Source organism: Orcinus orca, chromosome 13 (genome assembly GCF_937001465.1).
Source record: "Orcinus orca chromosome 13, mOrcOrc1.1, whole genome shotgun sequence".
NCBI lineage: Eukaryota > Metazoa > Chordata > Mammalia > Artiodactyla > Delphinidae > Orcinus > Orcinus orca.
The window spans coordinates 66,130,771-66,143,553 of NC_064571.1; the positions used below are offsets into that span (position 1 = coordinate 66,130,771).

The 12,783-nt window shown below is 34.7% G+C and overlaps 1 protein-coding gene across 6 annotated transcripts in view; it reads right to left on the reverse strand.

Annotated features, from left to right (window-relative positions):
• The window catches only part of BIRC6 (baculoviral IAP repeat containing 6), a 239,505-nt gene that overhangs the window by 187,430 nt on the left and 39,292 nt on the right, over positions 1 to 12,783 (reverse strand). For all 6 annotated transcript variants that reach the window (XR_004482481.2, XM_033425249.2, XM_049696304.1 and 3 more), the window contains exons 5-9: positions 11,239 to 11,350; positions 9,130 to 9,212; positions 4,752 to 4,974; positions 4,510 to 4,670; positions 89 to 147 (exon numbers count right to left, since the gene is read on the reverse strand). Coding sequence is in view for 5 of the 6 variants with exons in the window: in XM_033425249.2 (XP_033281140.1) it covers positions 89 to 147; positions 4,510 to 4,670; positions 4,752 to 4,974; positions 9,130 to 9,212; positions 11,239 to 11,350 (638 nt within the window). In the remaining variant the exon portion in view is untranslated. The remainder of the gene's footprint in view (positions 1 to 88; positions 148 to 4,509; positions 4,671 to 4,751; positions 4,975 to 9,129; positions 9,213 to 11,238; positions 11,351 to 12,783) is intronic.

Below are 12,783 nucleotides of genomic sequence, written 5' to 3' on the forward strand. Positions count from 1 at the left end.
ATACAGAATTAAGTGGTATTTAGCTTTACCTAAAAACTATATAAATACAAGGATATAAAAAAAAGATTATCTAGTATTTTTTACATACCTGTCACAGAATCTGATCTGGAGTGCTCTTCACTGTCTGAATCCTCCAGTAAATCATCACTTAAAAGATAAATTAAAAATTAATTTCCATTTCAAAAAAAGTATACATAACATGAGACAGCAAAGAAAAAAGGACAATGTTACCACCATTGTTTTGCATCTCAAACAAGCACCACACAACTAGCTTAAATGATATATAAGTAGTTTGAGACCCTAACTGATTAACAATGCTAATAATGAATCATCTTAAATCATTAAATAAATGTTTGCCTGAAATAGAGTGTGGTAATCTCTAAAAATTTACAACAGAATCTATGGGAATTCGACAAATGAATAGGTACGACTAGGGATAGTCTGGGTAAATAAAATGAAAAAAGAGAAAAACAGCTAATAAAATCAAGCACAAGCTTCCAGTAGTAAAATTTTAGTAACTATTCTATTACTGAATTCAGAAAAGTTACCCTAAAACCAAATAGAATAGCTGTATAAATATGTGTGTATGTAAGTGTTTTCACACAGATATGCATTTAATTTGTGTTTTGCTCTTGGTTTTTTTTCCTTGTTTGGGAGGGGCTGTTAAGACCACCTTGATAAAGCAGGAAAACTACTAAAACTCATAACTTAGGAGTCAAGACAACAAGACTCTTTTTCCTCTTCACTCAGGTGGCCAAGAAATTGCCAGCCTCTCTCTTTGCATCTAACATTATCCTCAGTCTCCACTGTTAGCAAACAGGAAAAAAGATATAATTACAGACCACTCTAGCACAACATTAGGCAGTGTATGAACTAACAATCAGCACATTTACAGCAGTTCTAAAATTCTGATAACCTAAACTACAAAAATTAAAAGATGCATTTCACAAGAAGGAAAAGTAATTCTCCCTTTTTGAAACAATATATTGCACCTTCCATCTGAAATACATAGGCATTTATAATGTTATTTTATTATGAAACGTAACCTGGAAATGTCCCTTAGAAATGCTTAAAGTAATGTCTGAAATTGGGGTGGGAAGATACTTGCTTAGATATTTTTGACATAATTTCTGTGTTTCAGTCTTTTCAATTGGTAATAATTAACCATAAACAAATTTTGTGCTATAATTTAAAAATAAAAAAGAATGTGAAAAAGATGAGCTGCTAATTAGCCTCAAGCCATTCAAATATTAACTGGCTAGTTTCAGAAAAAATAATAAAGATATTTGGAAAAATAAATCCTAAGAGGAAAAATGAATGATTGGGAATTATCCAGAATGAAGAAGTCCAAACCAAGAAGAAACTATAGGTTTTGAGGGCTTTTGCATTAAGAAAAATAGCCAAATATTACCCAGTTACAGAGACAAAAGATAAAATCTAGTAGTAGTGTATTTTAAAGAAGGAATTCAGCTGTCTTGAAGTTACAGAGAATGTTACAAAGGGTTGCCAGATAATTGCCTTAATTAGCCCACAAAAAAACAAGCTTTATTGTGAAATTCTTCAAAATAAAATAATATTTAAAAAAACATTATTTCTTCACAGAAAAATGCTCATACTACTAAGTGATAAAATCATATGAGTAAAACCACTAAACTGTACACTTAAAGGGTGAATCTTCTGATGGGTAATGATGCATCAATAAATTTTTTTTTTAATCACATGGGTTTAAAAAAAACTATACACACCTAAACGTTAACAAGACTGGATGGTATGATAATGGGGACTCTACTTTTCTTCAACTTACTTCCATATATTTTCTAATATTTCTACAATAAACATGCATTACAGTTGACCACTGAACAACACAGGGGTTAGGTGCACCAATACTCCATCAAGTGGAAAATCTGTGTGTAACTTATACTAATTGCCCTTCTGTATCCGTGGTTCTGCATCTGCAGATTCAACCAACCACAGATCGTGCTGTATTCACTATTAAAAAAAATACACACATAATTGGATTCACGCAGTTAACCCATGTTGTTCAAGGGTCAAATGTACTTATATAATAGACACTAGATTTACTGAAGTCTTTTACATGATATAAAACCTTTTCCAAAGTAATAAACATGCAAAAAAATATATATGGTAAGTTTAAAATGCTTAGTTAAGATTATATATGCTAATACTACAGGTGTACCTTAGTTTTGATATATAACTAAGATATACAACACTATAAGCAATTTCAAAGTTAAACTCAGGAAATTTTTGCAAATTTGAAAGACATAACATACAAATGAGGCATCCAGACAAAAATGTTAATTCATTAAAATTAAATGTGTCCCAAATATTCTTCCTTAAATAAATTCAGAACAAAAACAAATGTTGCCTTCTAAGCAGAAATAGACAAAAAACAACTGCCAAGCAAGCTATACTGCTAATTACTTTAAACTTCTTGGTTAAGCTTTAATTTCTTCAGTTAATGTATTATTCTTCAAGCTAATGAAGCAAAGCATATTTTAAGACAAAATATACTATATATACTATATCTCGTGCCACAGAAGCAGAGGTAGTCTGGCTCATTATATCTACCACCAATTCAACAGGAATCCTGCTACCTCTGGAGGAAAGGAAGGAGAGAGAAAGGGCTTGAAGCTCCACCTCTTCAGCTTCCTCCTACCACCCCGACACACAGTAATCTTTGTATATGACTCATTTCACACTATCTTGGGAGAAAAGGGTCATTCTACCCTGGAAAGATTTTAAGTCTCTTAAAAAAGCAGGCAGAGCGATTTATATCTCAACCCTAGCACACGAGCTCAGATAATACCTGTCCGCAAGAAATACTGGACAAGTGTTTACCTAAAATGTACATTTTACCAAGGTGTGTATATGTGTGTGATCTTAAAACTACATCTTGACTCAATTTTTAATCCTCAAATTACAAAACTGAGTCAAAAGTTCTAGTTAAAGTCAGTGTTCAGGACACACCAGTTTCATTATCTTCTATGAATAATTTTCCACTAATTTCAAAGTAAATCAAAGAGATCACGCATGCTTACTTTTCAGTCTTATTGGCAAATATGGTCAAATTCAAGACAACAATGGGCCAACTGCTTTCCCATCAAGCTCTCACAGGGACTTAAAATAACTGAGAGCACCATGAAGCTTCAATTCAGTCTGTTCCAGAACTCAAAGCACATTCATTTACCTACTAATAATTTCCACATACTAATTAGCAAGAGGGACTAGACAGAGGTAAACTTCCCATTTTATATGTTGTGAATTCCCCATTAATTTAAATAATGAAATCATTTCCATTCGTAAAGTTTTATATTACTTCTTTTTTTTTTTTTTTTTTTGTGGTACACGGGCCTCTCACTGTTGTGGCCTCTCCCGTTGCGGAGCACAGGCTCCGGACGCGCAGGCTCAGCGGCCATGGCTCACAGGTCCAGCCGCTCTGCGGCATCTTCCCGGACCAGGGCACAAACCCGTGTCCCCTGCATTGGCAGGTGGACTGTCAACCACTGTGCCACCAGGGAAGCCCCTATATTACTTCTTAATGAAAGTGCATGCCACCAAATAAGCAGACTGCGAAATAAAAATGATAAATCACTGTGGTGTAACACCAATCACACATCAGTAACACAAGAAGCCCTGCAAGTGAAATGATAGATCTCAGTATACCAGGACACCTGATCAGTTACACAGGCTCCATTTCACATGGCTACCGTCAGAATCTTAAAAAGTGGTAGCTGCTATTGCTGAAAACAAGCTGAGTGGCTTATGGACCCCTTCATTCTGCCTACATTGGGAGTATCGCAAATGTTGCTCTATCTATAATCCTACCCAGTTTAGAGTTACAACTGCAGACCTTCTTTGGAGACAAGTAGGTAAGATGGGATTTTAATTGACTCTCTTTCCCCCACACAGGTCAAATACAGCCACAGAAATCATCAATCTCCAGAAAAGCTGAATAGAATAGAATCCAGCACAACAATTCTACCAGAATCTTTCCTTAGCATTAATTATTGTACCTCAACTCACTGTTGACTACTGATACATTTATTGTTTTAAATAATTAGATCACCTTGCCTAGCCATGGGTTATTTCACTATTCATTACCACTTCTATATTTTAGCTGCTAATGAAAAAAGGGGAAATGAACCAAATGATTCAACTGCTCTATGAAAAGATTTAGAAGAAGGCAAAATTACAAATCTAATCCAAGGATTTCATTTCATTATTTAGACTTTACTTTTCAATGGTGTGATTATTCCCAATTGGCATAGACTGAGATAGAAAATAAAGTATATTTTATAGACTATGTTGTTTGTGAATGACAATTTCTTTCAAGAATCAATTATTTCAGATTTCTAACCAAACACTGAGTCTCTAATCTCTTGAGACTAACAACGTTTTCTGCCTCTTTAATTAGAATTAAGAGAATATACAATTTAGGAAAAGAAAACACTTAACTTCTATAAATATTATCAAAACAAATTTACATACCTATCTCCTTCCAATTTTGGTATATCTGAGCAACTAGACGAGTCTTCCAGCCATGCCAAAGTTGGTCTCCTAGATTCAACTGCTGAGCTTGGTTCTCCTGAGAGAATAAGCTGTTGTACAATTGCTGGATCATATGCATTAATTTCAAATTTTAAGTGCACCTAAACAAATAAATGAAAAGCCTAAATTTACAACGGATTTTTTCTCAATCACTAATATGTTTCTTCAAAATTAAAACATACCTTCATAAGTTTGGAAACATCCCATATACAGATCTTTCCTCGTTTCGTTGCAGCAGCTAAAAAGTGAGGGCAGCTCCCGGACCCAAAGCAAGATATTCTGTCAGTTCCATCCGTGCAAGGGAACTGCGCGGGACTTGTTGCCAGAGTGACTGACAATGGCACATTCTGTGTGTGCTCACCTTTCACGAACGGGCAGTTTGGGGAATGTCTCTCGTGTTCAGACCTTTACACAAATTAAGGAAGGGAAAGTTTACTGAACAACTAAGCCGTTAAGTCTGTACACTAAAAGAGAACTCCACGATATTTTTTCTTTAAAAAAAAACAATTAATTGAACTTAAAGTATTCTTTAATTAAAGACTTAAATAGCAAATTGTTTCATTTTACTGAGATCACTCTAACATGTTAAACTACTCACTTTAACAGCAATTGTTCACTTTAACTGATTACAAACAAAACCAGTCTCAGATGAAACAGATAAATGATACAGTAAAATTTATATCATATTAATATACTGATAAAACTGTTTAATCTCCTTATATTTCTTCACACTAGTTTCCCACAGCTTTAAATAAATAATTACTTTGTTTCAGTTTAAAATTTTCTATGTATTCTACAGCATGGTGACAAAAGATAACACTACCATATTGTATATTTGAAATTTGTGAAGAGGATGTATCTTGAATTAAACATTCTTAACACACAAACACAAACTGGTAACTATTAGAGGTGATGGATATGTTAATTAACTTGATTATGGTGATCTTTTCACAATATGTATATATACTAAAACACCAGATTGTACACCTTAAATGTATGTAATTTTTACATGTCAAAGTTATCTCAATAAAGTTGTTTTTAAAATAAATAAATAAATAATCCATACGTAGATACAGACCCACCTATCTATATAAGTGGCCACAGCTGTAAAGAGCATACAATAAAACTCTATAAATGCCATTCATACTGCAAAAAACTTTTTTAGTAAAGACCTGAAGGCAGAAAGATCTCTAGAGTATGGATAAAATAACATATATCAAAAACACAGATATACCCTTCACATTCACTATCAGACTCCATCAGACAAATAACTTTAAAGAAACTTGGATAATGTCTATAGATTGTACATTATTTCCTTCACATAAATACTTACTGAGCAAAATGAAATGGTAAATTAGTTTACTAGAAAACCCTAACATGTGTAATAAGAATAAAATACTAGGACCTCAGATCAAGATTGGTATACTGACTTAAAGAATTTTCTCAAATATTTAAAGCAGGATCAACTTAACACTTAAAAATTATCTGCCCAACTTTGTGACTACTTTATTTCTTTTTGGTTATTCTTTTTTTTTATTTTTTTAAACTTTCACTAGCTGTAATTACAAGGCATTATTTGAAATGTAAGAATGCTGCCATCCAAAAAAAGAGGCTTTTTTTAAAACCCATTTTTATACTTCCATGTCAAAGAAAGGAAAGCTATACACTATAAAATATTCCATGGGGTATACATATTTCTTTTTACACTGCACCTACAACTTACCTATAACCATATATAAATCCTGGACACTTTACAATACACAAGGTGTCTTACGTTAATGCTTTTACATGGCATCTGCAGGCACATGATATCTGAACTGGATTCCTTCACAGCCAAACCTTAGGGTATTTTTCCTCTTTCCATCTTTCTCTCTTAACCTGAGTTTTAACTTTTTAATTAAAATTTTATTTACACAACATATGACTATCTGAAATACAGCAAAAGACCCACTTCGGTTATAATAGCCAACCCCAGTAATCTCCTATCCCACCTCCAGGTAACCACTATTACGAATTTAATATACTTCTAAAATATTTTTATAAGTTTATACACATACATGTACATTCAGAAAATATGGGTTTTTTCATTTTAAATAAACAATATTATTATATGAATCATTCTACAACAGCTTTTTTTTTTTTGCTCTTTTTATAAATTTATTTATTTATTTATTTAATTTTTGGCTGCATTGGGTTTTTGCTGCTGTGCGTGGGCTTTCTCCAGTTGTGGCGAGCCGGGGCTGCTCTTTGTTAAGGTGCATAGCTTCTCACTGCGGTGGCTTCTCTTGTTGCGGAGCACGGGCTCCAGGTGCGCGGGCTTCAGTAGTTGTGGCACATGGACTCAGTAGTTGTGGCTCCCGGGCTTAGCTGCTCTGCGGCATGTGGGATCTTCCCGGACCAGGGCTCGAACCTGTGTCCCCTGCACTGGCAGGCGGATTCTTAACCACTTCGCCACCAAGGAAGTCCCTACAACAGCTTTCTTGATACAATAACATATCTAAAAGGTACTCGTGATTAATAGAGAGCTAACTGTTCATTCCTTTAACTGTTGGATCATAGTCAATTACATGAATATATTTTACTTAGGTAGTCCCCTCCTGAGAGGCATGTAAGATTTTCCAGTTTTTCACTACCATGACCATTTTGCGCTTCCTTGCATATAAGAGCAATTAATTCTCTAGTGTAAATTAGAAGTGGAACTGCTAGATAATAAGGGGCCCATTTTATTTTATTTTTTTAAAGTTCAATCTCCCTCCAAAGTGGCTCTATCAACTCCCACCATGAAAATATGAGTCCCATCTTCCCCTAAAAATGAAAAATCTTCATTCTATTCCTCCTTTCAGATTCAGAAGGTACACAGGCTCAGCTCCCTAGCCCCCATCAATCCCATTCCCTCTATCCATTTGGAGCACTGGCCCTAGGCCCTCAGAGACTCTACCAACTGCTTAAGAGTTTGAGGAATCCTGAATCCCGGGGCAAAGAAAAGGTAGAACCCTTGATTTCCTGACCATATCAAGAAAAGATGGGTTTTAAACAGCCCAAGTTGGAAATCTGAATCAACTTTCCCACAGAAAAATATTTATGAATAAAGATACATTCTATAATGTTATGGTATAATTTTTCAGGTGTGGGTTAAATAACTTTCTGAGGATCAGCCTAAGAAACTAAAATATACGTGTTAAAATGGTTGCTATATATATAAAGATGGTTTCATGGGGAAAAGACTAAATTCTAAACAGAACCTTAACCTAAATTGGAAATTGCTCATACTCAACTCTCAGTCAGCAGACGCAATTTCAATTTTTCATATTTTCAGTATTTCCCACTGCAACCTGGAATCCACATGCACACTCTAATAGGCTTTAGCAAGTTCACATCAGCTGATTAACATTCAGAGATCTCGAACTAATTAGAGTACAAAATAAGTGGTATATCTTAAAACCAAATCCTGGCTCCATGACTTACTAGCCAAATGCTCTTCACCAAATTTTATTTTTTTTATTTTAAAATGGTATAATAATTCTTATCTCATAGAGTGACTATGGATTAAACTGGAGAATATTCTCAATTCCCTTCTATAAAATGGAGATGATAATAATACCTAACTCATAAAGCTAATGTGAGAATTAAATGAGTTAAAAATATATAAAATGTGTAGGATGGTATCTGGTAAACCATATTATATAAATATTTGCTATTATTACCATTTTATTTATTTTTGGCTGCGTTGGGTCTTCGTTGCTGCGTGCGGGCTTTCTCTAGTTGCGGCGAGCGGGGGCTACTCTTCATTGCACTGCGCAGGCTTCTCACTGTGGTGGCTTCTCTTGTTGCAGAGCATGGGCTCTAGGCATGGAGGCTTCAGTAGTTGTGGCATGTGGGCTCAGCAGTTGTGGCTCATGGGCTCTAGAGCACAGGCTCAGTAGTTGTGGAGCACGGGCTTCGTTGCTCCACAGCATGTGGGATCTTCCCGGACCAGGACTTGAATCCACGTCCCCTGCACTGGCAGGCAGATTCTTAACCACTGTACCACCAGGGAAGTCCCACTATTTCTATTAATAGGGCCTCTGGGTAGTTATTTCTAAAAATGAGGTTCCAATACATGATCTCTATTGTTTAACCAAGTTCTAAACTTTCATGCACTAGAATTCAAAACCACCACAGACTCCCTAGAATTACTTCAAAATTAGAAATGCAAATCATAAAGGCCCTCCTCCGTGGATTCTCTATTGATGACCTGCCCTCAAAAGAACAAGGCTAAACTGCTGAATTTAATCATGCTTTTTAAACTTATTTTATCATAGCCTTCTAGTTTTCAGTCAGAGTCTAGTTCCATTCTTTGGCACTTCTCCCATGTACACATCTTGGAAAGTTACACATTAGAGATCCTGTATGCCAAGTGATATGACACAGCATAGACAGCATTACCTCATTCTCTTAGGACAGAGGCAAAAATATAGATGACAAAAGGCAAGAGTATTAATATACAGATATCAGAAAAATAAAATTTAGAAGCACATTTATAGAACTTAGCCTATTACATTCAGAAATATCAAGACTCACCAAGGTTCATCAGTAGGTTCCCAACAGACGAGACATACACTACAAGTAAAACACATGGCTCTATCATCTCCAGATGAGGCAGGCTGCAAATTTATAAAGAAGACAGAAAAGGTTTATCAATATTAAAATTGCTTAATAAAAACTCTTCTAAATAAGTTCATAATTTTAGGTAAAATTCCATATTGAGGAAAAGAAAATTAGCCTATACTATTAGGCCTCAACAATATACTTTTAATCCCCAAACGTTTATAAATTTGCTGCCTTATTTGAAAAATTATGTTTCATCAGCAAATGACCACTAAGTCAAATATGGGGACACACACATCCTCAATCTCTGATCTAGCATCTTCTAATTGTATTACTAAAGTATTTTAAATATAGTTAAGTATATGAAAGGAAATTGTCTAACAGGTTTATTATTAAAAACTGAATTCTATACTACTACATAGGAAAGGGCAAGTAAAAAGGAAAAGCAAACTAGTGAACGTAATTAAGGTAACATTCTTTAAGTAAAACACATATGACAAAATGACATTTATACATATATAAAATCTAAATCTGAACTGAAATATACCTCTAAAAACTAATATTAATATTTTTGAATACTTACTCTACTTAGCACTTAGTATGTCTACAGGTGTAAATATATTTTTTAGAAGACTGAGAATAATCAGCACCTAATACAGGTAGAAGATTCTAGAAAACCTATGATTTGATCTTTGCAAAAATGGAATACAGGGACTTCCCTGGTGGTCCAGTGGTTAAGACTCCGTGCTTCCAATGCAGGGGGCATGGGTTCAATCCCTGGTAAGGGAACTAAGATCCCACAAACCGCATGGTGCGGCCAAAAGGAAAAAAAAAAAAAAAAAGGAATACAATGAACAAGAGCTCAACAGAAAAAATATCAAGGTATCACCTAACAGACTGTTTTAGGAAATGACACCAAATAAGAAGAAGATAAATTATTAGGAAAAATAGTCCTCATTCAATCCTTAACTTAGGAAAACATATTCAGTGATTTTAATATTAGCCAGTCCCCAGATAAATCTATCTTTAACTGGAAATTTGACAAACTCTGAATAAAATCTTCAAATATATATGGTTTTCTGATTTAATCCTAGTTTAAGATACTTCAAGAACACTTCAGGATAACAAAGGAATAATCACTCTTAAGATTCTTTATGACAGTAACTTCAATGTATTCAAAGTTTAATTTAGTTCTAAAATTAAATACGCATGTTTTATGTAAATTGACATGTAATTATTAGATTTCTCAGCTTCTTTAGCAATGGCAAAACAGTGGTAGGCCAGTCTACATTATTCAGCTGAAGTTTCCTTTAACTGGTTTATTATGCCTATCTAAACTCATTTTTCTTAACTTCCTCTACTTTAGCTCCACAAAGCTTTCTATAATGTCCCATTCTCATGTCTTTTTGTCACACTCATCCTTACCTGTACACCCTCCTCTTTTCCTACATAAAACCATGACTATTTTCCCTGATTAATTCTTTCTCTTTCTAAATAATTTCTTGATCAATTCTTCAATACATATGTATTCAAGTCACACTGTACTACCCACAATGCTGCTTCCATAGTTATCTAATATATAGGTAATTTTTAATCCCAATAAAATTAAAATTTCAAGAGTAACTGCAATGTATTGCTGTTATTGCATTACCCTAACATGTACTACTCTGTTATGAATACATAAGTCAAAACTGAAAATAAACACACACCCAGAGAGAACACTTCTCAAGACACAAATCTGGAGAATACTGCCTGCTTGTTGATTAACTGTATACATAAACATATTGTATATATCATACTTATATATAATCTGAAAGAAAATAGTTATAAAGCATTCTCAGTTATTGGTTACTTTTTTTTTTTAATGTTTTCCCCTTTCATACACAGTATGTGACATAGGAAACAGCCAGTCAGTATTAAGATCAAAGGTATAAGAACAAAACTCACATTATATACATACACACAAGCACAGAGCCTGGGTGCATAAAATAGTATAATGACTGAAAAAGTATTAAAATGTTGACAATTTTACTAAAGGCTACAAAGTCATATTGTGAAGAAATTTCTGACAGCCTTATTTACCTGATGATAAAATCCAGCTTGAGCCATGGGATCTGGCTGTGCCCATCTATAGCCTACATGAGGCCATGAGGTAAATGTCTCCCGTCTGTTAGCTTCACTATACATCAATGATCTAAAAGTAAACAAACTTTATGTAACCAAAGTTAGGCATCAAATTACAGTGACACTACTATCTACCACTGAAGAAAAAAGTTTACTGGATTATCAACACAAACTGGGAATGTCTAATTACCAATTCAAATTTGTATTTTAAATTAAAAATGATCAGTTTTAGGAACTTCCCTTGAACAGAGTAGGGAAAAAAGAAACATGATAAGATAGCTACAACTGATAAACAATTCCCGGGGAGATTAAATTAACCAATGTTGCATAATTAGCAATCAGAGAGCAGAAAATCTGAAAATGTAGAGGCAGAGAACCCTACACTTTCATCATGTGACAAGTTTTGCAAAAATGGATAAAACTACAACCAAAGGAATGGTAGTTTTATCTCAACCATATTGAGAAAGTATATTCTAGTTTAATTTCTTTTTTTTTTAAGTAGAAAGCAATTTATATGTTCTTTCTCCAGAGAAATCCTTTTCCAGGAAACTTGTACTCTCCAGGGAATTGTCAAAAAAAAAGAAATCTTCACATATGTTTTCATTAAAATACATTAGCTCACTAAGAGTGAACCTGTAACAATACTAGAGTATCTTTTTAAGGGAGACTACCAAAATTAGAAAAAGTCCAAACAGCTTCAAATAAGAAAGGACTGATAAGCAGAGCTTCCTCTTCCTAACACAGAAGGGCAACTGATTTTTAAAAAGAGAGAGAAAGTGGTAAAGGTCATCACAAAGAGACCAGAAAAATACTTTTCTTTAAATTCTTCCCTTAAATTAGTACATGGTTTCCTATAATATTGCTAGAGAGCTTTAGGTTTAACTCATAGTTGTGTTCTGATTTGAAAAAAAGAAAAACAGGCACTTTGCTGGTGGTGCAGTGGTTAAGAATCTACCTGCCAATGCAGGGGACACAGTTCCAATCCCTGGTCCGAGAAGATCCCACATATCGTGGAGAAACTAAGCCCATGCGCCACAACTATTGGGCCTGCACTCTAGAGCCCACGAGCCACAACTACTGAGCTGTGCACCCCAACTACTGAAGCCCATGCACCCTAGAGCCCGTGCACAGCAACTACTGAGCCCATGCGCCGCAACTACTGAAGCCCGCGCACTCTAGGGCCTGTGTGCCACAACTACTGAGCCCGCGTGCTACAACTACTGAAGCCCACACACCTAGAGCCTGTGCACTGCAAAAAGAGAAGCCACCACAATGAGAAGCCCATGCAACGAAGAGTAGTCCCCGCTCACTGCAACTAGAGAAAGCCCTCACGCAGCAACAAAGATCCAACACAGCCAAAAGTAAACAAAATTTAAAAAAAATAAAAATTAAAAAAAAAATTGTTGAGTTAGAAAAGTTTTATCATCTACAGGGTATAGATGTCTTCAAAGATCTGTGTCAGTCTCAAAACAGAAACCTGTCTATTTAGTTATATTACCAAAC